The sequence below is a fragment of the Solea senegalensis genome, linkage group LG10 (assembly GCF_019176455.1).
Source record: "Solea senegalensis isolate Sse05_10M linkage group LG10, IFAPA_SoseM_1, whole genome shotgun sequence".
Taxonomy (NCBI): Eukaryota; Metazoa; Chordata; class Actinopteri; order Pleuronectiformes; family Soleidae; genus Solea; species Solea senegalensis.
Window position 1 is genome coordinate 13,320,596 of NC_058030.1, and position 21,878 is coordinate 13,342,473.

Below are 21,878 nucleotides of genomic sequence, written 5' to 3' on the forward strand. Positions count from 1 at the left end.
TGCAGGACGCAGTTGTGGGCAAGATTCAACGACGCCAGCGTCTGAGCGTCGTCCTGCAGCAGCTGACCCTGATAGATCAACCGCACCTGCTGCTCCTGACCCGCAAAGTAGGTCCTGAAAGGTCAACAGGTCAATCATCACATATGTAGTAGCTGTATTAGTACTGCAGTACTACTGTAGTATTAGTCATATATCCATATATAGTAGTACTGCAGTATTACAGTAGTAGTACTGCAGTATTACAGTAGTAGTACTGCAGTACTACTGTAGTATTAGTCATATATACATATATAGTAATACTGCAGTACTGTAGTTGTAGTAGTAGTAGTACTTGTTTACCGTTTGATGTATCCCACAGTGTCCTGTGGTTGGACCTGAGCTGTTCTTTCAGTGTCGTTGAGAAACTTCAGTCTGACCACCATGTTCCTCTGAGAAGATGAAGACTCTCCACCTCTTGCTCCTCCACCGGCCCCTCCTCTGTTTCTCACCCCATCCTCTCCTATCTCCCCTCCGTCCCCCCTCCCTCCTCCATCCTCAGACTTCTCCTCGGAGGCTGAGTCAGCGTGGGTGTGGGCCACAGAACCGTGTGGTGGCAAAGGAGAAGTGTCAGCCGTGTTTATGGAGGTAGGGGGTGTGTCCTGGTGGGTGGGACCGGTCCTCTGTGAGGGGGAGGGGCCTGTAGCAGCAGCAGCAGAGAACAGGTGTTCTGGAGGTTCTGAGGTGCGCGTGGAGATCCAGGCGAGCAGCAACACCACGAGGAGCAGCAGAGCACCAAAGAGCAGCGTCACCTCGTCACCGACACCTTCAATCAGAGCCATCGCCCCCGGCCACGCACGTCACACACACCTGCACGCCACACCAGGAGGCGGAGCTTAGCACAGACACATAAATACCACATATACTATCATCACTGATGACATCACTAATATACATTCTTTACATGGGAAAGTGGGTGGAGTCTGAACAGTGGGAAAATTACTTTTGTCTTCAATACTGCAATAATGTACTGTTATACTATAATACTGTACTGTAATACTGCAACACTGTACTGTAATACTATAATACTGTACTGTAATACTGCAATACTGTACTGAAATACTGCAATACTGTACTGTAATACTATAATACTGTACTGTTACACTGCAACACTGGACTGTAATACTGTACTGTAATACTATAATACTATACTGTAATACTGCAATACTGTACTGTAATACTATAACACTGTACTGTAATACTATGACACTGTACTGTAATACTGCAATACTGTACTGTAATACTGCAATAATGTACTGTAATACTGTAATACTGCAACACTGTACTGTAATACTATAATACTGTACTTTAATACTGCAACACTGTACTGTAATACTGCAATAAAGTTCTGTAGTACTGTAGTAATACTGTAGTACAACTGTGTAATATTGCAGTAACACTGTAATATAACTGTGTAGTATTGCAGTAACACTGTAATATAACTGTGTAGTATTGTAGTAACACTGTACTGTAATACAGTACTATAATACTGTACTGTAATACTGCAACACTGTACTGTAATACTATAATACTGTACTGAAATACTGCAATACTGTACTGTAATACTATAATACTGTACTGTTACACTGCAACACTGGACTGTAATACTGTACTGTAATACTATAATACTATACTGTAATACTGCAATACTGTACTGTAATACTATAACACTGTACTGTAATACTATGACACTGTACTGTCATACTGCAATACTGTACTGTAATACTGCAATAATGTACTGTAATACTGTAATACTGCAATACTGTACTGTAATACTGCAATAATGTACTGTAATACTGTAATACTGCAACACTGTACTGTAATACTATAATACTGTACTTTAATACTGCAACACTGTACTGTAATACTGCAATAAAGTTCTGTAGTACTGTAGTAATACTGTAGTACAACTGTGTAATATTGCAGTAACACTGTAATATAACTGTGTAGTATTGCAGTAACACTGTAATATAACTGTGTAGTATTGTAGTAACACTGTACTGTAATACAGTACTGTAATACTGTACTGTAATACTACATTACTGTACTGTAGTATTGCAGTAACACAGTAGTATATTTGTGCAGTAATACTGTAGTACAACTGTATAATAATGCAGTAATACTGTAGTATAACAGTGTAATAATGCAGCAATACTGTAGTACAACGGTGTATTATTACAGTAACACTGTAGTATAACTGTTATATTGCAGTAATCCTGTGTAGTATTGCAGTAACACTGTAGTATAAGCAGTGCTAACTAACAGTGACTTCGGTCTTGTTTTAAACTTTATTGTTCCATGTTTTTTTGACACTGATGTGAACGTGTTCTTCCGTGACGCAGCTCACCTTTAACCCGTCTTTATCCCGGGGTAAATCCGTGTCTAGTTTGGCTCGCGTGTCCCGTTAATCTTTATCGATCTGATGATCGAACACACGGAGCTAAGTGCTAACAGCTAACTGCTAACAGCGTTCAAAGTCGGACACAAACCGGACGTCAGCGCGGCTACATGCTAACGGCTAACAGCTGAGTCAGAAGCAGATCAAAGAAAAACAAACAAACTCACGGTTCAGATGAGAAACATCACGGCGCGTTAGCCTGCTGCTAACATGCTAATCTCCGCTCAGACACTTCCTGCTTCCGCTTCTTCTGCTGTCATTTCAAAATAAAATAATAAAATAAAATAACACTGCTCCCTGCTGGTGTGTGACGGTTCATGATGCAACACAGATATGATCTATATGTATATCAAGCATGGTGATGACGTCATCAGTGTACTGTAAATGTTCACATTCACAACGTCAATGATCAAAAGAAGATCTGAAATGATCTATTGTTAGATTATAATTCATTTTTATTGTGGGATTATATTTCAATCCTGATAATTTATCTCACTAACTCACTCACTCACTCACTCACTCACTTACACACACACAAACACAGGGAGAGAGAGAACAAACAACAAAAACAAAGTTCATAGAAATTAATTTTAATGTGTGAAACACAAACACGTGCAGGTGTGTCAATCACTTTGATCGATTGATCAGTGGAGGACAGCGTCGGTGAATCGAGGACATCACAGCCGGTTCTAAGGTTGTTGTCGGCGGACAAGAGGGCTGCGCTCCTACGCCTCCTCTGGGCCGATGATGACAGGAGAACAGACCGGAGCGGCGAACTGTGGTCCCGTGTGTCGCTGTGTGGAGCAGCGTCGGCCGCTCTTCTCTTCTCAGACCCTGGTGAATCGGTTTCTCCGGATTCCGGGCCCCGGCCCCGGCTCAGGTCAGGCGGGTGTGAGTGTGGCGGACTCAAAGTATCACACTCGCTGTCGTTAAAGCCGGTTTGCCCGCTGCTTTTGGCCGCTGTCTCCGCCGTTGTCTCTGGTTTCATCCTCCGCCTTCGTCCTCATGTTTTCCCCCGGAGTTCCTCCCCCTGCGGCGCTGGGCGGAGTTTCATACCGGACTAGACGCTCCTTTTGTCGGATTCAATTCGACTTGACTCCCCGGGGTTTACGGCTGAACAACGTAGGCTTTGGAGGTCCTGGAGGCACGCGGACGACACGGTTGTGTGCGGTGATTACCGGACTGTGTGTGTGAACCAGCTGGTGAGTAATAACCGCTGATTTCCCGCATATTTCCGCAGTTTTCTGCTCGTTTGTCCCCGAGTCTTCACAACATTCATGGCGGCTTCGCAGTGAAGGCTTGTGGGGCAGCAGCCAGAGCGAGGGCTCGCTCAGCTCCGAAACACCGCGGTTTCTGCGCGTTAATGTAAAAAAACACCAGAATAACAACAACAACAACAACATTACACGAAACATTTGAATGATTTTCACCACAAACACATTTTTCTCGTTTTCAGTTTTTCTTCAAATCAACAGCGGCGCGAATCAAAGTGAACTCCTTGTCTCTGTTTGAAGCGATTTCACGTGAAAACGTTTCATATTCGATCACTTTGACTCCATTTTGATTCATTTTGACGTTATACCGTCACGTCAGTGTCGGCGGCTCAGTGTGTGCTGCTGACTCCTGCCGGAGAACACACGCCATTACTGGGACAGCTGCAGCCTGGAGGCCCGAGACAACACTGCTTTACTATTATCATCATATAATCAATATTATCATCATAATTATAATAATGATTATAAGTATTATACTGATTTATCATCATAATAATCATTCTGATAACTGTTATAATTGTCATCATAATTTGTATTATAATACTAACAGTAATAATAACTGATTCTGACTCAACGGAGAAACTCACGTTAATGTTGATAAATGTTTTTTCAAAAGCAGAGAATTTGATCACGTTTGTGAGTAAACATTTAACGTCCTGACACTAAACTAGCTAAAACGAGCTAAACTAAGCTAACATTTCTGCTGCCGCTAACTGCACTGAAGGTAACAAAGCTAACGCTCATTATGATTAAACGTGCTAATGTTCGCATCAATTTGAAGAAGGTAAATAATGGCTGAGTCATCATTAGTGACGTCAGAGCCCTCTGGTGGTGAAGTAACACATTCGCATGAACTGATGATTAATTCAATCCTGATGAAATCGTGCTAACAGTCTGTGACACGCCCCCTACAGGTGTGCTAACAGTCTGTGACACGCCCCCTACAGGTGTGCTAACTCTGTGTGTGTGTGTGTGTGTGTAGAGGTGGCTGGGGTCTATCTGCTGCAGGATGAACGGCAGCAGCGTCTCCACGTCTCAGAATTCCAGGCTCAAAAAAGAACAAAAGGAACAAGGTGAAGTTTTGTTACCATGGTAACATGTGATTCTTTCATTTAATCTGCAGCATCATGTACTTCCTGTGATAACACAATCACATCTGTGTGTGTGTGTGTGTGTGTGTGTGTAGATGACTGGAGTAAAGAGGACTGTCTCACTCTCCTGGAGAGAATCCGCACTTCTCTACCAGACGCAGACGCCATGAAGTATAAAACCACAGAATCTCACTTTGACTGGAACAAAGTTTGTTTCGGCAGCTTCACTGGAGACATGTGTCGTCAGAAGTGGCAGAGAGTGTCGACGGAGGTACAACTTCTCGCTGCTCACGCCAAACAATGTGAATGCCATTAAAGAGGACTGACTGTGCTGTGAGCACCCCCTGCTGCTGAGAACCAGCCTGACACACAGAGACTCCCTCAGTTTAAAGGGGACATATTATGCAAAATCAACTTTTTAACCATTTCAGTACTTATATTTGGGACTCTGGAGGCCCTACCAGTCGCCAAAGTGTGGAAAAAGAATACTCAGTCATGTTTTCGTGGTCCCTCTTAGTGTAAGTATAGGCGATAAAACACTCGATGTTGAATTCCCTGCGCTTATGACGGCAGCATGCGCATTTCACCGAGAATGTTACCGCCCCTTAAGTTTACTTGGAGAGCTCCACCTTAGCTCCACCTTGTCCCTGCGAGAGTGCAGGCGAGGGAGGAAGAGCGGTATTATGTTAACGCGGAGGGACAAGTGTGCTGTTGGTGGCTGCACAGTGGAGCAAAGTGTTTTACACAAACTTCCAGCCTCAGAGAATTTTCTATATGAAGCTAATGTGCCGGATAAAGTCAGCAAACGTGTGTTCGCACCACTTTGCATCAGACTGCGGCCAGCGGTCACTGTATTTAGTCAGCGGACGTATTTCACCGACGTACAAACACACACATTGTTAAGAAAAGGTCACATAGAGCTCATAACTGACCATTCTGACACGTCCTAATTAAAAATATTTGTTCAGTACGTCCTCCATGACCGGAGCACAGACTCAGTCTGATACAGTCACATACAGCAGCAGTTTATGCAGCTCGCCGCTGGCGATCAGCGGTGCTGCACTAAACTGCCGCTGTATGTGACTGATTTACAGTTCGGCACTGTTCGGCTCGATCCTTATGTAGGACGTCTCTTCCTGTGACGCCACTCTCGCTGTTTTCTGCGCACGCTGCCTTGTTGATATTGTCAGAGAACTAGTGGAGGGGGAGACTAATAGAGCTGTAAAGCGTTGTAAAGAGGACAAATCAGAAACCCCCTGGAAGAAGTGGGTGTGTGTTTGCCTGTGTCTCATTTGCATATAAAGGGACCATGCACGAAAACCGAGTGTTCTGAAAGGAGCGGGTTTAGCAGGGTTATTGAACTGCTATGGTGCTTCATCCTTATGGTATTTTGACCAAGGCATGTCACTGACATGTTCATTAGGACACCAGGGAACTATTTTAATGGGGGAAATAGGGTATAATATGTCCCCTTTAAGTCTCAGATATCCATGTCACATGATCGCTTCTTTGTCTGCGTCACATGATCGTGGCTTTATCTACGTCACATGATCGCGTCTTTATCTACGTCGCATAAGCGCATCTTAACCTGCGTCACACGATGGCATCTTTATCTACGTCACATGAGCGCGTCATTATCTACGTCACATGATCGCGTTCAAATGTCTTATTTTGTCACTTCAGTGTTTGAAATCCAACGTTCAGATTGACCTCAGTGACACAAAGTGACCACACGAGGCAGCAGAGGAGCAGCAGCTCCTGTTTTTCTCTCTGAGGTTTGGTGAGACTGAGCCTCTGTGTCAGGCTGGTTCTCAGCAGTAGGGGGCGCTCACAGCACAGTCAGCTCTACTTGTCAGTACCTCATACAACCACACTTTGAAAAAACCTGAACTGTCCCTTTTAATGTGTGTTTTTTGAAGATAAGTTGATCAATGAATGAATGAATGATTTTGCAGGTTCGTAAGTACAGAACAATGACTGAACTCATCGCAGATGCCATCGAGTTTGTCAAGAACCCGTACAAAGGAAAGAAGCTGAAGGTGAGATGAACAGAGTCAGACCGGACTGAACCAGAACCCACCGATTCTGAACCACGTGTGTCTCTTTCTCTCAGACTCACCCAGACTTTCCCAAGAAACCGCTGACTCCATACTTTCGCTTCTTCATGGAGAAACGAGCCAAATACGCCAAGATCCACCCAGAGATGAGCAACCTGGACCTGACCAAGATCCTTTCCAAGAAATACAAAGAGCTGCCGGACAAAAAGAAGGTGACCTCTGACCTCTCACTGACCTCACACTAACCTCATACTGACCCCTGACTGTTTATTTCCTTGCAGCAAAAATACATCACTGAGTTTCAACGAGAGAAAGAAGAGTTTGAGAAAAACATGACACGATTTAAGTGAGTTCAGCTAATGCTAACAAAGATCTATCTGTGAGCTAACATTAGTTAATTGTGTTGTGTGTTAGCTTTATTGAGGCTAACTGTGAGCTTACTGTGGGCTAACAGGGAGGAGCATCCAGAGCTGATGGAGGAGAGAAAAAAATCTGATCTGCCTGAAAAACCAAAGACTCCACAACAGCTGTGGTACAACCATGAGAAGAAGACGTACATGAAGGTCCATCCAGAGGTGAGACACAGAGACAGACAGACAGTCAGAGACATACACTGATCTGTGTGTTGTTGTGTTACAGGTGAGTCAGAAGGAACTCAAAGACGCTCTGAGGAGACAATGGTCTCAGCTTTCTGACAAGAGGAGACTCAAGTGGATCAGCAAAGCACTGGAACTGCAAAAGGACTACGAGGTACCAAAGAGTCCCTGAACACACCACACACCTGAACATGAACACACCACAGAGTGTGTGTATTAATGTGTCTGTGTGTCGCTCTGTGTAGGACAGCATGAGAGTGTACCATGAAGCTCATCCAGACGTGAACTCAGACGATCACGTTCGCTCAGTCCTCACTAAAGCAGAGAGACAGTTAAAGGACAAGTTTGACGGGCGACCGACTAAACCTCCTCCGTGAGTCACTGGTTAATAACCTGACCCACATGCTAACCAGTTAACTCAGGACAAATGGTTAATGGTTGTGTGTGTGTTTGTTAGTAACGGCTACTCTCTATACTGCGCTGAACTGATGGTGAACATGAAGGACGTCCCGAGCACCGAGCGCATGGTTCTGTGCAGTAAACAGTGGAAGATGATGACGCAGAAAGAGAAGGACATGTTCCAGAGACGCTGTGAGCAGGTCAGGACAACACCAGGCTAACTAATGCCAACAGCAGGCTAATGTCAGGACTGCAGGCTAACTAATGCTAACACCAGGCTAATGTCAGGACAACACACTAATTAAAGCTAACATCAGGCTAATGTGTTGTCCGTGTGTGTGAGCAGAAAAAGAAGCAGTACGACATCGACTTGCAGAGATTCCTGGAGGTAAATATAAATGTCACCTGATCGTCTTCATCTGGATTAAAAATCGATTTGCCAGATTATTATGTTCGTGAAATCTCATCCACACTGTTTCAGAGTCTCCCGGAAGAAGAACGAGACCGCGTCATGACTGAGGAAAAGCTGGGTGGGGCTAAACTTGGTGTGGGCATGACCTCTAGTCCTCACAGGGCCAAATCTCCTTCTGTCAAGGTCAAATATTCTTCTCCTTTATCAAGACACTGGCATGAGCTAACATGACTCCATTCGGTACAAACATGAGCTAACATGACTCGGCACAGTTCAAACATGAGCTAACATGACTCAGTACGGTACAAACATGAGCTAACATGACTCAGTACAGTACAAACATGAGCTAACATGACTCCACGGTACAAACATGAGCTAACATGACTCGGCACAGTTCAAACATGAGCTAACATGACTCAGTACGGTACAAACATGAGCTAACATGACTCAGCACGGTTACATCATTTAGCAGACGCTTTTATCCAAAGCGACTTACAAGGGAATTGAGTACAATCAGCCAGGGGTGGAGTTGAACTTGCGACCATGATGTCTTTTGCACACAGGGCATCGGTCTTAACCACTGAGCCACTCCACGGTTCAAACATGACTCAACACAGTTCAAACATGAGCTAACATGACTTAGCACCATTAAAACAGGAGCTAACATGACTCAGCACCATTCAAACAGGAGCTAACATGACTCAGCCCCCATGTTTTTAGGGAGGGGAGCGGGGTCGGGAGGCGGAGCCAGAGTCATGGCTCCCGGCTGGACCTCAGAAAGAGAGACGGGATGGGAAGAAGACGGTGAAGCTTCCAGAGACACCGAAGACAGCGGAGGAGATGTGGCAGCACAGCGTGATCGGAGACTATCTGGCCAAATACAGAGTGAGAAACACACAATAACAAAATGTTAGATTAAGAATTGAATCTGAGAGTAAGTGATAAAGTCTGACAGGAGGGGAAAGCAGCTCCAGGATTGGTCAGTGGCTAAACGTTATTGAGTGTCGCCGCCCACTTCTGGTCATGTGATTGTCCTGCAGAGTGACCGCAGGAAGGCACAGGTGGCGATGGAGGTGGCGTGGAAGTCGATGGAAAAGAAGGAGAAGATTCTCTGGATCAAGAAAGCGGCAGAGGACCAGAAACGTTACGAGGTTAGTGAGCAACACCCCCTGACACTCCTGTTTTACTTATTGTTTGTGTCTACAGAAGTTTGTATGTTTGCAAAGACTTTTCATGACGTTGCCACGGCGACGACCACGTCAGCATCTGATGACTGGGAGGAGTTTGAACCCACTTCTACTGGACAGAGTGGACACAGGTTTGACAAAGACACTGACTTGTTGTTGTGACTGTCGGTGTCCTGTAGAGGGAGCTGTTGGAGATGAGAGCTTTAGGTCCAAATCAGAGGAAACCCAAGTTTGACGGAGAACCAAAGAAACCTCCAGTGTGAGTGTGACGCACTCACACACACAGTTTCCTGTATATTTGTCATATTTACATCATGTTTATTAGCATGTGCAATAAGCCCCTCCCCCTGCTGTGTGGTCCAATAGGAGCGGTTATCAGATGTTCTCTCAGGAGCTGCTAACGAGCGGCGAACTGAACCACTTCAGTCTGAAGGAGCGCATGGTGGAGATCGGAAAACGCTGGCACAAGCTCAGCCCCGCCCACAAAGACAAGTACAAGACACAGGTGGACGAGCAGCAGGCGGAGTACAAGGCGGAGCTGGAGAACTGGGTGAAGGTGAGGGGTGGGGCATCACGTCACATGACTCCACACATCTGACTTCCATCATCACATTATCTCTGTTGTCCTCCAGTCTCTGTCTCCTCAGGATCGAGCTGTCTACAAAGAGTTTTCTTCCACGGTGAGTTTTCCTCTGATGACTCAGTAGTTTTTTTTAATCCACATTAGCATGTTTGGAGACGAGCTAACGTGACATAAGCATGTTTGGAGATGAGCTAATGTGACATTAGCATGTGTAAAGAGAAGCTAACGTGACATTAGCATGTTTTTTTGTCGCTCAGAAACGTCGTAGCACAGCTAAAGCTCGCAGTCCTGCGGCTAAAGTCCATGTGACAGTGAAGGCAAAGGCAGGAACTTCCAGAGCTGCAACAGCAGGGGTCGCTGTGGGAAAGAGGGCCATGGCCTACAGAGCCAAGGTAACACAACAACACACTAACAGAATCTAAAGGAAAATGAAAAGAATAAAATTGATTTTTATGAAACCATTATTGTCGCCGAGTCCGTCGCTCTCTCTCTCATTGGGTTAGTGTCTCTCTGTCTCTGTCTTCCAGCAGGACATGTTGGACACAGACGAAGAAGACAAGAGCGACTCGTCTGACTCCGACGATGACGAGGAGACATCGGGAACTAGCGACAGCGATGAGGACGAGGTGAGTGCGGGACACAGACTCTGATTGGTCAAGTTGCGACACGCTCACAAATTAAAGGATAAATCAATAGATTTTAACAATATCTCCACAGCAACATCGAGCTAACATATACACTTTGTTTAGAAGGACGAGGACGACGAGGACGAAGATCGATCGTCCTCCGAGGAATCCAGTGACTCAGACTCGGATTAGCTCCACCCATTCAACCTCATTGGAGAGGACAGGCTGTGCAGGCCACGCCTCCTAATGTGCCAACTGATCCTGGCGGACCAATGAGAGATTAGTGATGTTGCAGCGCTATCCCAGGAGAGGCGGAGCCTGATGGAGTGTTTTGTTACCTGTTTGTTTTTTATCAAGTGTTTGTTGGTTTTTATCTGATGGACGTTTTAGACGGGCGGAGACTCAGTGACATGTTGGGGGTTTGTACAGTGTGGCAGGCAGAAGGGAAGGGGGTGGAGCCTAGTTGTCATTTGTTACCACTGAGGGAGGAGTCAGTGTTCAGCCTCCAATCAGACACCTGCAGAGAAAATGATTAACAAATAAATGCACTTTTCTCATGTGTGTTGTCAGAGTCAACTGTCCAGTGGGCGGAGCCAATGTGGCATCATCACATGAATAAAAACACATTTTTCAGTATTTATAGACATTTATATAAACAATCTTCTTTCCCTCCAACACAAATAAATAATCTGAACTTTGACCCCTGACACCACACCGACCTTCAGGCCTTTGGCATGTGTTACCATAGCAACACTACAGTTCCCATAAGAAGCATCAACTCCCAGCTCCATCCCATACATGCATCATCATTGTTACCATGGTTACCCAACACTGACCCCACCCACCTTGAAAAAAAACCATCAGCTTGCACTCACATGACACTAAAGGGAGCAGTCTACTGTTTTCACGATCATCGCTTGCCACAATGACATCATCACTCGTCACGATGACATCATCAGATCCACAGCTGATTGATAATCACTTTTAAACCACTGATCTGAAACAACAGTGGAAACAGCGACATGGTCCTTTAACTGTGCAGCTAGAACTCCTGATTCTTATCGTGGTGTCTCACAGTCCGACATCAGAACGCCCTCTGGTGGATGCTTCACTCACTCTCTTACACACACACAAACACACAGAGTGGTGTGCAGGTCGTCATAGCGACACGTCCAGCAGCTTCTTGTGCAGGTACTGCTTCACCTCGTCGATGCCGTTCAGTTTTTCCAGCTCGTGATACGGAAGCTGCAAATGAACAGCGGCAGTTAGCTTAGCTTAGCAGCCGTACATTAAACTGGACATTTGTTTTGAAATGTTACAGAAGTAGTAGTTAGCCATTAGGGGGCAACTGCTGCTCGTCTTTAACATCAGGAGTGAAGAACGTCAAGCCCTCGTTTCAACTCTTCTTCAGGAGATGGAAAATTAAGTGGGACACGAGAGAGTAGATGTGAGAGGACATGAGGACACATGAGAGGACGTGCGAGAGAGGACACGAGAGAAGACGTGTGAGAGGACGCTTGAGAGAGGACACATGAGAGGACATGTAAGAGAGGACACATGAGAGAAATGACACGAGAGAGGACACATGAGAGAAAGGATATGTGTGTTACTCGTTGGGATTACCTATATTACTCGTTGGGATTACATGTGTTACTCGTTGGGATTACCTGTGTTACTCATTGGGATTACATTCGTTACTCGTTGGCATTACATGTATTACTCGTTGGGATTACCTGTGTTACTCATTGGGATTACATGCGTTACTCGTTGGGATTACATTTGTTACTCGTTGGGATTACATGTATTACTCTTTGGGATTACCTGTGTTACTCGTTGGGATTACATCTGTTATTCATGTTAGTGTTGGGATTACGAGTGTAGCATTAGCGCAGATGTCCAGCAGCTCAGAAACTGACCTGGACGATGACGTATCCCAGCAGCCTCAGGTGACGGTCTCTCATGGCTCGAGACCCGACCAGAACGTCCGAGTTATGGCAGTAATGCCACTTATCGTTAACGGACATGATGACCCTGCAGACAGTAGATGGTTAATGAACTACATGTAACCCGACAATGAAGTGACCTCTGACCCTGAGAAGGCCTCACCTCCTGATTGGTCTCTGGTCAGGTGGTGGGCTGTCGGGGTCTGGCCTGTTGGGTGGTTGGAGTTGTGGTGGTGACGTGGTCCCTCTGTCAACCCCTGACCCTTCAGGATATGCAACACCCTCATAAAAACCAGGTAGCTCACAGTCCGTCTCCTGACTCCCTGGCACCCCCGCTCCCCTCTCGTCCTCCAGGATCTTCCCAATGGAAAACTGGAACAAAGAGTCCGGTGCAGTGGGGCCAACGGGTCCCTGAGCCCCAAGTGGAACTAGGCCATCAGAGGGCGAGCTGCTGAGTGTAGAACTGTCCTGGCTCTCCAGTGAATGCTCCTTTGCCAAACTGGAGTAGTACTCAGCTGCAGGTACGTAGTATGGACTGTAGTCCAGGGGGTTGCCATTAGTCCCAGGCTGGGGGGCTCCCGAGGATGCCGGGGCCCCCACTTGGCTGCGGATATGGTGGGGCAAGAAGGACCTGGACTCCATGGCTCCACCCATCACCTCACCCAAATGCCGTGGCTGCTCACTGCCATCCTCCAAGGCTGTGAATGGAGAAAACCTCTGAAACTCTGAAGTCACCACCGTAACTCCATCATCAGCAGGTTTGGACGCCATGGTAACACAGCTCAAAGATCCAGGTCTGATGGGTAGAACCTGACCAGAACCATCCAACCACAACACAAAGTCTGGACACAACAGATGGAAACTATTAGAACTGTACTACTCCGTAGTACCAGGAAGTACTCAGTGTGTCATACCTGTGTAGTATCCTGGAGCAAGTACTTCATCTTGTTTGTAGTTTTGTTCTCCAACCAGCTGCCGCAGAGCTTCAGCGACCAGACCTTTATAACTGAGAGACAACTACTGGTTCACCACCTCAACCACACTGAAATGGACTACAGGTGTGAGTTACAAGTGTGAGTTACAGGTGTGTGGTACAGGTGTGTGTTACAGGTGTGTTTTACAAGTGTGAGTTACAGGTGTGAGTTACAGGTGTGAGTTACAGGGTGTGTGTACAGGTGTGTGTTACAGGTGTGAGTTACAGGTGTGAGTTACACAGGTGTGTGTTATGTGAGGTGTGTGTTACAGGTGTGAGTTACAGGTGTGTGTTACAGGTGTGAGTTACAGGTGTGTGTTAAAGGTGTGAGTTACAGGTGTGTGTTAAAGGTGTGAGTTACAGGTGTGTGTTACAGGTGTGTGTTACAGGTGTGTAGCAACCAATAACGTAATAAGGGCCAATAATGTAATAACGGCCAATAATGTAATAATTTAAATGTAATAAAACCAATAACGTAATAAATTGCCAATAATGTAATAAAGTTGTTGAGCCAATAACGTAATAACTTTTTGCCAATAACGTAATAACTTATTACGTTATTGGCTGGTTATTACGTTATTGGCCTTGCATTAAAAAAATCCTTTGATAATGTAATAACTGAACCAATAATGTAACAACTGAGGTATCACTTTATTTTATTTTCAATTTCTGGAGAGAAAGTGCCACAATTAGTCTTAATATTGCATCTTGCAACAGATATCCGGCCTTATGGATACACCTCCACCCTCAAACCCCCCTCCACAGGAGGCCTAAAGGAGCAATTAGGAATCAATTTGGATATATGTCACTCTTTGGGTTCCATTATAGTACCCTGTGTATCCAACTCTGTGACCATACAGACACTTTAAGAGGGTACATTGCAGTTTTCAGTATGGTATTGCAATTCACAGCCAGAGGGGCTAGGGGCTGCCGGAATGAGTCGTTAACTGACCAATGACAGCACTGCGATCTTCATTGGTCTTAGTTGCCTCGACGGACGACAAAATTTTTTGGAGGCACACGTCGGGCTACAAAGTGCTCTCTGTAGCCACAGAGAGCCTTCTCCATCGTCGCAAACCCTGTCAGAGAGCCTCTCTGTAGCCCGACCATGGTTGTATTATAAGACCTGGATAGAGCACCGCCCCTTTGGCTCTGTTCATTCCTATGGAGCTTACCCAGCACATATGCCAAAAAAGTTTTGCAGTAAGTGTTACTCCCATAAGGCCTTTCGGCTATGTGAACGAGCCGTCCTTCTCGACTTGCTTGGCACGTCCTTAAACAGCGAAAGGCATGATGAGAGTACGCTACTGACTTCATGTGAATACCGTTTGCACGTTTGCTTCGGGCTTTAAACCATGAATTTGTAAATGAATAATTTAATTATTCATTTAATTGACCGTAGCTATTAGTTTATATGTGTGTATGTATGATGATTAAAAAATCAATTCTATTGAATATTCCATGAATATGATTTTGGTCTCATTGCTATGCTTTGTATTTTGGTTTGAATTTCAAAGTTCACAATTCTAACTGTTGTTGTAGGTTGTTTACAAGGTGTGTGTGTTTGCCTGTGTCTCATTTGCATGTAAAGGGACCAGGCACAAAACCAAGCGTTCTGAAAGGGGCGGTTTTGGCAGGGTTATTGAACTGCTATGGTGCTTCATCCTTATGGTATTTTGACCAAAGCATGTCACAGACATGTTCATTAGGACACAAGGGAACTATTTTAACTTGGAGAAATAGGGTATAATATGTCCTTTAAGGCTAATTGTGGCACTTTCTCTCCAGAAATTGAAAATAAAATAAAGTGATACCTCAGTTATTACATTATTGGCTCAGTTATTACATTATCAAAGGATTTTTTTAATGCAAGGCCAATAACATAATAACCAGCAAATAACGCAATAAATTATGACGTTATTGGCAAAAAGTTATTACATTATTGGCTCAACAACTTTATTACATTATTGGCAATTTATTACGTTATTGGTTTTATTACATTTAAATTATTACGTTATTGGCCGTTATTACATTATTGGCCATTATTACGTTATCGGTTGCTAAAAGGTGTGAGTTACAGGTGTGTGTTAAAGGTGTGGGTTACAGGTGTGTGTTACAGGTGTTCATTATGTGTTAACGGTGTGAATTACAGGTGTGTGTTACAGGCAGTGTTGGGAGTAACGGCGTTTAAGTATAACGGCGTTACTAACAAAGTTATTTTTTCAGTAACAGAGTAATTAATCAGAGTAATCTGATGAATTACTTTTCCTATCGTTAACGCCGTTACCGTTACTGAGAATGTAAAGTGGTGCGTTACTTGTGTTACAATTCGGTTGAATGAAGTGCAGCGGTGTCGTGCTATCTGACAGCCACACATCAGCTGCCGGGAAAGAGCAGGGGTGGAGATGATTGATGAAGACACCGTTGCAAATGCGATGATGATAGGCTGGGTGGACGGGTGCCCTGCTCACGCTGTCTCACTGTACGCTCTAAGACAATGGCGACGAGCCGGGGAAGCGTAGCGTTTTTTAAGTGGAAATATCGACACTACTTCTCCCTTACCGAGGTAAAAGGAAAGAATGTATATGCAACGTGTGTTGTGACTTGTTATGTCATCAATAAATTCAGATATATGCAGTTTCCTTGGGAGCTTCTGCTAGCCACACTTTATTGTTTGTTTACATCCTAGCATGTCATGACGTACTTCCTATTTCCGGTGTATCAAAACAAAAGTCAGTAGCATTAAACATTACAATGTGCACTGGGGAAAAGGAGTTTGTCCACGTCAACCTCGAGCAACTCTAACTTAATGAAGCATTTGTGTGTATTGGTTTAGTACTTGAATGCAAAGTGTGTGAATATTGTTTATTTTCAATATTTAATTTTGTTACTTTACTGAATATTTAAGAGTTGGATACAGACACAGAGATTTGCACTACTGAAAGGACAAATGTTTCCTTTGTTTCTCTTTACCCAAGTTAACATTTGTGTGTCAATTGTGCCCTTAAATTCAAAGTTCAAATAATACCAAATGCTCTAAAATACTGTACATAGGGTTTTTATTCTTCATTCAGGTATTATAAACATCTTTGACATATAGGATGTTAAAGAATGTAATAGTGTTATAGAACATAAAAAATAATGTCAGTTAATTTGCTGAGTAACTAATTACTTTTTTAAAGTAAGATGCCCAACACTGGTTACAGGTGTGAATTACAGGTATGTGTTACAGGTGTGTGTTAAAGGTGTGTGTTACAGGTGTGTGTTTCAGGTGTGTGGTATAGGTGTGTATTACAGGTGTATTATAGGTGTATAACAGGTGTGTGCTACAGGTGCATTACAGGTGTGTGTTACAGGTGCGTTACAGGTGCATTACAGGTGTATTATAGATGTATAACAGGTGTGTGTTACAGGCAGGCATGGGCCAGTATGAGATTTTGACAGTATGATAACCTTAGGCAAAAATATCACGGTTTCACGGTATCATGATTACAGTCTTTTATTTTTAAACAATATATAGAACATGGATATTTGAAAATATTTATATGTATATGCTATTTACCATATCTGCCTCAGTAAAAAAAAAAAGTTACTATCATAGAGATAAAGAAAAATATATAGATATGGTAACTACCATCTGCCTCCCTAACAAGCTCATTTGACTAATGTGAGACGCTAATAAGCTCGTTTATTTCAAGATAACCTTAACTTTACCTTGAATTTTGCATTTCAAGACAACCTTAAATTTACCTTGAATTTCGCATACAGCGATGGGTGGTGCTCCTGTAGATGCGCTATTTTTTTTTAAGTATGGCCTTGTTGGGCTGCCACTATCCTCAAACATGTTTTGCACATCAGGCGACCCTCTTCCTCCAAGCCACGTCCGTCTAGCTTTTTACGGTAGCCGACTTGGTCCTTTTAGATGGGGGGAAAGTTCAGGGGGCTCGCCACCTTCAGCCATCATGCTGCCTGTTTGTCACTCACAGCAACCAAGTGCAAGGGGAGGGGCACTTTACGCTGCAGCTGCAAACAGCGTGAAGGTCTACTTTCTCTGACGAGACGTCACGTCACATTACAAAAAAATAAAAAATAAAAAAAACACACTCATACCGCAGTAACGGTATGACAAAATGTTTTTGTGGTTTTGAAACCGTGACTTTTTCATACCGTGGTATACCTTGAAACCGGTAACCGGCCCATGCCTAATTACAGGTGTATTACAGGTGTGTACAGTTACCTGTACTTGCGGTTGACCTCATCAGCAGTGAGGGCGTGGTCAAACATCAGGACCTTGTGGGCGTCCTGAAGGCGTGGCCCTGTGTATTCGTGGTACTCGAGCTCCACAGCAGCGTCCAGCAGAGACAGATACCTCCGAACGATCAGAGCGTAGGGACTGTCTGTGGACACAGAGATACTGGTTACTGCCTGAAGGTGGCGCTGTGGTTCTGTAGCATCTGATGTGGTACTGACTGGTAACGTTGCTGATAAAGGTGGAGGAGAAGACGCGGTGCAGCACTGGGCCAGGAAAGTGACCAAGCTGGAAGAGGGACATGAGGATGTTGACGGTGGCGAGAGGTGAGCTGAGAGCCTTCAGCTCCACCGCCTCCTCCAGTCGCGAGAAAAACTGCTGCTCGTTAGACGGACGGTAGCTCATCCTGCTGAACGGAAACACCAGCTTCTGGATCACCTGAGGACAGAAAGTCAGTCCGAGTCCTGCCCACCAAAACCAAAATCCCAAAACACCTGTCCTGTCCTCACCTTACTATCCAGATACTCTGCCTTCTTCACCAGGAAGTCTGCAATGGTGTCCAGCAGCTGTGTTTCTCTCAGCCGATGGCGCGCGATGTATTTGGCGATCAGTGCCATTGTGTATGGAGTGATGCTGTCCACCTTCTTTGGCAGCTCCTCTGACAGACAGCAGCAGGTCACATGGTCAAATTGTTCACCTGTGATGTCACTGGAGAGCATTGTGTTTAGTGGATGGAACCTTACCTGCCAGGCTGCTGATGAACTTCTCCTGTCGGTTCTGGTAAAACAGGTGAGAGCTGAAGATCAGCTCCAGACTTTTGTTGCTCGCCTCTCGAGCACATGCTGCCAACATCTCATCCAGCAGCGTCATCTCCTGGTCACGGACACCGCTGACACTCGCCAGAGTGTGTTTAACAAGACGCAGGATCTTCCTGTACAAGATACAGGCAGATGGTTACGCTGCGCTCACGTTTATCAGCAAACTGTCACAGTCTCTGAGGTCTTAAAACACCACTGTACATGCGAGCGTAGGGCTGTGATCAACCAAAGAAACTCTTGGTCGACTTAAGCCCTGAAGTTTCGAAAGCGTTTCGCATCACATGCACCTACGCAATGTCATAGCCCATGATTTCTGAAAATGTCAACTAGTGATATTAGCACACGAACTGTTGAGGAATATTTAGATGATTTGTGATTCAGATGACATGTCACAAACAGACTGCTGCTGTTGTTGTGGGTGAGTGCGCCTGCAGTTATAAAACGAATCAACGATTATTAGACTAAAACATTGAAATATTCAAATTTTGATATGATAATATACTCAAAAGGGACGGAGCAAGAGAACGCAGACAAGTTAGCTTAGCGTTTTTATTTATGATTTATGATATGTTTGTAGTTGAGCTGTGATATGAAAACTGTTGCTGACAAACTTTGCATTGAACTATTTTTGTAAAATGCTGCCACACTGTGATGTCTTTAAAATGGATGTTAGAGGACGACTGACTGTAGCCTAAAAAGAATCTTTAATCTATCTGTCTCTTGTGGGTTGGACTAATCCAAAATAGTGAAAACAAGGGGGGTGTTCTCTGAAGACACACTGTTACCTGTGAAACAGCGGTGCTCTGAAAACACCCCCACTAGCACTTGGTACATTCTTCCAAATGAAATCAAATCAACCACGGATTGTATGAAACACGGCAGAAAGTCGACCAATCAGAATTTGAGTCGAAACAGAACGTATCGATTCATAAATTGACCAGTCGACCGGGACTTTACAGCCCTACACGAGCGACTGTCCAACAGTGTCCAACACATGGGTGAGACCATGTGTGAGCAGTGTGAGAGGCAGCCAATCAAATCTCAGTGAAGCTGAAACGCATTAACATTAACATCAACAACATCAACGACATCAGCAACTCTTGTGACAAAGGTTGACTATGATTGACACAACTGTGAACTTCTGAAAGATGACATTAGCCACGCCCACCACCGAAAGTCTGTTACCTGTTGGCGAGCAGCTGTTCGGGGTTTGGAGGTGTGCTGTTATTAACGGCCACTTCCTGCTGCTGCTGCAGCAGACGCCACTTCAGTCTGTAATATGAGAGCAGCAGGAAGAGCGTCTGCGGGTGGCGCTCTCTCTCCAGGTTCTTCTCTAGGCCGGCGAGACAGGCTTCGGTCAGTGGGTGCTGACTGCCAGGGTGGAGCTTCATGCTGGAGCTGAACACCATGGACACATCCTTCTGGTTAAACTGGTTCAGTCTGGACTGAGACTCCGCTTCCAACACCTGGACCACCTGAGAGTCGCTGGGGAGACCTGAGGACACAGAAGACATGACGGAGGTGAGGAAAGGAAGAATCAGAGGACAGATGGGACAGGTGGACTGGTGTAAATGAGACACCCCGATACCTCATCCACTCACCGAGCGCTGCCACGGCGTACAGACAGTTGACGATGCTAAAGTTGTCAAATTTGGCGCAGTCGTTGATGATGGCGTCACAGAGTGTCTGAAAATCCTGATGCTCTAGAATCTGCCGGTCGTCACCGCCCTCAGCTCTGCCTCCTCCTGAAGCCTCAGAGTCGTCCCCTCCGTTGGGTGGTGATGGCAGGGCTTGCAGCAGCTGTCCGATCTTCTGCAGGGCGACAGGGTAGTGGTTGTGGGAGATCTTGGCCGGGTTCTGGGTGACCCAGCGCAGAACCTCGTCAGGACGCCGTGAACGCTCTATCAGTCGCTTCATGGTGAAGAACGTGTCGTAGCTCATCTTCTCGTGGATAAAGTTCCACGTCTTCTTCTTGCTGCCAGGGGCAGTGACCCCGGCCCCCGGAGCCCCGCCTCCATACACGTGGAAGTGGGTGTGGTGCTGGTAATGAGGGGTTAAAGGGGGCAAGGGCAGGTGGGCAGGTTGCTGGTGGGCGTGGTAGTGATGGTGGAAGTGTGCTCCTCGGTGGACATCTGGTCGTCCCTGGTAAAGATGGTAGGCTGCGGGAGGCGGGGCCAGGTGTGGGTGTTGGGAGTGAGGGGGGAGGGGTGCCTCCATCATAGCCAGTCCCGACCGTCTCCCCTGTTTGGCCCCACCTCCTGTCCCGCCCACTCCGGCTGCACCAGTTGTGCTGTAGAGGCGAGTAGCATACATGGTGATGGACCGAGCTGCAGGCTTGGGGCGGCAGGGAGGGTGGCGGTGAGCTTGGCTCAGGAGGCGCCACCCAGTGGACAAACACAGCATAATCCAAGAACCAGGACGCTTGAGGGTAACACTGTAGCGTTCCTACATCGAAGACAAAACAGAGACATCTCTAGACATCTATCTCTAGATTAATGTTGTTACGTTACATGACATCACAACGTTACATTACATCACAACATTACGTTACATCACAATGTGACATGAGTGTTTAAGTACATTAGTGTGAATGTACTGAGAAACTGGTCTAAACCAGTCACGCAAACATTAGTGACATCAAAAATATTATGTAATAAAGTGCCGTGATTCAGAGGTGACGTCATATCCACACACTTGCTATCTTCAGGCCCCGCCCCCCACCCTCACCTGACGACCTGCCAACTGACCTAGGCCCAAATGCTAGCATTAGCATCTAGCTGACATGTCACCCACTGTCATCATCGCACACAATCTACGTCTACCACGTCATCATGTCACAGATTGGTATGGTGACGTCATACTGTTGTCGACGTCCCTCCGTGTAGTTGGGGCAAAGTTCAAACGCCAATGCTGTCCGGCTTTCAATTAGCATCCCAGCTAACAGGGCTCGTGGAAATGTCAATAAATAGTGAAGCTAAGTCCTGTTAGCATGTTATAGTCCGTCTGTCCTTTCCCGACTGTTAGCTGTGTTAGCCGTGTTAGCAGTGAAGCGTCGTTTACCTCATCGCTCAGAAAAACCCACAGCTTCGCTCTGACGAAACTCGTAAGGCCGCAAACTGCGAGCTTCAGCCGGGACACAGGCAGCGCTCAGCGGCTTCATTCCTCTGCACAGCCCGTAGCCATCCTCTGCTACCCGGCATGCAACAGGAGCAGGAGAGGGGGCAGCGACACCTGGC

The 21,878-nt window shown here is 45.5% G+C and overlaps 3 protein-coding genes across 10 annotated transcripts in view; 1 reads left to right on the forward strand and 2 right to left on the reverse strand.

Moving 5' to 3' along the window:
* Positions 1-2,690, reverse strand: part of tmub1 (transmembrane and ubiquitin-like domain containing 1) — a 3,112-nt gene extending 422 nt beyond the window's left edge. Inside the window, exons 1-3 of one of the 4 annotated variants that reach the window (XM_044035332.1) lie at positions 2,384-2,690; positions 340-846; positions 1-114 (exon numbers count right to left, since the gene is read on the reverse strand). The exon at positions 1-114 is cut by the window's left edge and continues 422 nt beyond it. In XM_044035332.1, the coding sequence (XP_043891267.1) occupies positions 1-114; positions 340-818 (593 nt within the window). In that variant the 5' untranslated portion in view covers positions 819-846; positions 2,384-2,690. Of the gene's footprint in view, positions 115-339; positions 872-2,383 lie in introns of all 4 variants that reach the window. The other 3 variants (XM_044035330.1, XM_044035331.1, XM_044035334.1) reach the window with 3 other exon arrangements.
* A 343-nt stretch (positions 2,691-3,033) lies between these two features.
* Positions 3,034-11,218, forward strand: ubtfl (upstream binding transcription factor, like). Of its 4 annotated transcripts, none has more exons than XM_044036282.1 (20): positions 3,034-3,636; positions 4,691-4,781; positions 4,895-5,070; positions 6,755-6,838; positions 6,913-7,068; positions 7,138-7,202; positions 7,311-7,431; positions 7,496-7,606; positions 7,698-7,825; positions 7,910-8,051; positions 8,198-8,239; positions 8,333-8,446; positions 8,984-9,148; positions 9,304-9,414; positions 9,630-9,709; positions 9,817-10,006; positions 10,083-10,130; positions 10,291-10,425; positions 10,564-10,659; positions 10,783-11,218. In XM_044036282.1, exons 2-20 carry the CDS (start codon positions 4,718-4,720, stop codon positions 10,849-10,851), a joined length of 2,097 nt encoding a protein of 698 aa, XP_043892217.1. In that variant the 5' UTR covers positions 3,034-3,636; positions 4,691-4,717; the 3' UTR covers positions 10,852-11,218. The 4 variants fall into 4 exon arrangements, with proteins under 4 accessions (XP_043892217.1, XP_043892218.1, XP_043892216.1 ...); XM_044036283.1 differs by having other exon boundaries at positions 10,786-11,218; XM_044036281.1 differs by having other exon boundaries at positions 3,035-3,636; positions 10,561-10,659; positions 10,786-11,218.
* A 67-nt stretch (positions 11,219-11,285) lies between these two features.
* Positions 11,286-21,849, reverse strand: fastk (Fas-activated serine/threonine kinase). Of its 2 annotated transcripts, none has more exons than XM_044036278.1 (11): positions 21,703-21,849; positions 20,244-21,087; positions 19,828-20,137; positions 18,568-18,755; positions 18,334-18,482; positions 18,046-18,262; positions 17,813-17,972; positions 13,517-13,608; positions 12,766-13,444; positions 12,576-12,690; positions 11,286-11,904 (listed from the first exon to the last, which is right to left on the reverse strand). In XM_044036278.1, the coding sequence occupies exons 2-11, from the start codon at positions 21,043-21,045 to the stop codon at positions 11,818-11,820; spliced, it is 2,799 nt and encodes a 932-aa protein (XP_043892213.1). In that variant the 5' UTR covers positions 21,046-21,087; positions 21,703-21,849; the 3' UTR covers positions 11,286-11,817. The 2 variants fall into 2 exon arrangements, with proteins under 2 accessions (XP_043892213.1, XP_043892214.1); XM_044036279.1 differs by lacking the exon at positions 21,703-21,849 and adding an exon at positions 21,504-21,687.
* Between the last annotated feature and the right edge of the window lie 29 nt (positions 21,850-21,878).

What these genes read in the sequence shown, in the direction of transcription:
- ubtfl (XM_044036280.1), top strand. Translation starts at nt 4,718, where the DNA reads ATGAACGGCAGCAGCGTCTCCACGTCTCAGAATTCCAGGCTCAAAAAA. An exon ending in AAAAACATGACACGATTTAA is followed by an intron (nt 7,203 to 7,310) that starts GTGAGTTCAGCT and finishes GTGGGCTAACAG; the next exon opens with GGAGGAGCATCCAGAGCTGA. An exon ending in ACAAAGAGTTTTCTTCCACG is followed by an intron (nt 10,131 to 10,290) that starts GTGAGTTTTCCT and finishes TTTGTCGCTCAG; the next exon opens with AAACGTCGTAGCACAGCTAA.
- fastk (XM_044036278.1), bottom strand. Translation starts at nt 21,045, where the DNA reads ATGCTGTGTTTGTCCACTGGGTGGCGCCTCCTGAGCCAAGCTCACCGC. An exon ending in GTACGCCGTGGCAGCGCTCG is followed by an intron (nt 20,138 to 20,243) that starts GTGAGTGGATGA and finishes CTGTGTCCTCAG; the next exon opens with GTCTCCCCAGCGACTCTCAG. An exon ending in CAGAGTATCTGGATAGTAAG is followed by an intron (nt 18,263 to 18,333) that starts GTGAGGACAGGA and finishes TTCTGTCCTCAG; the next exon opens with GTGATCCAGAAGCTGGTGTT.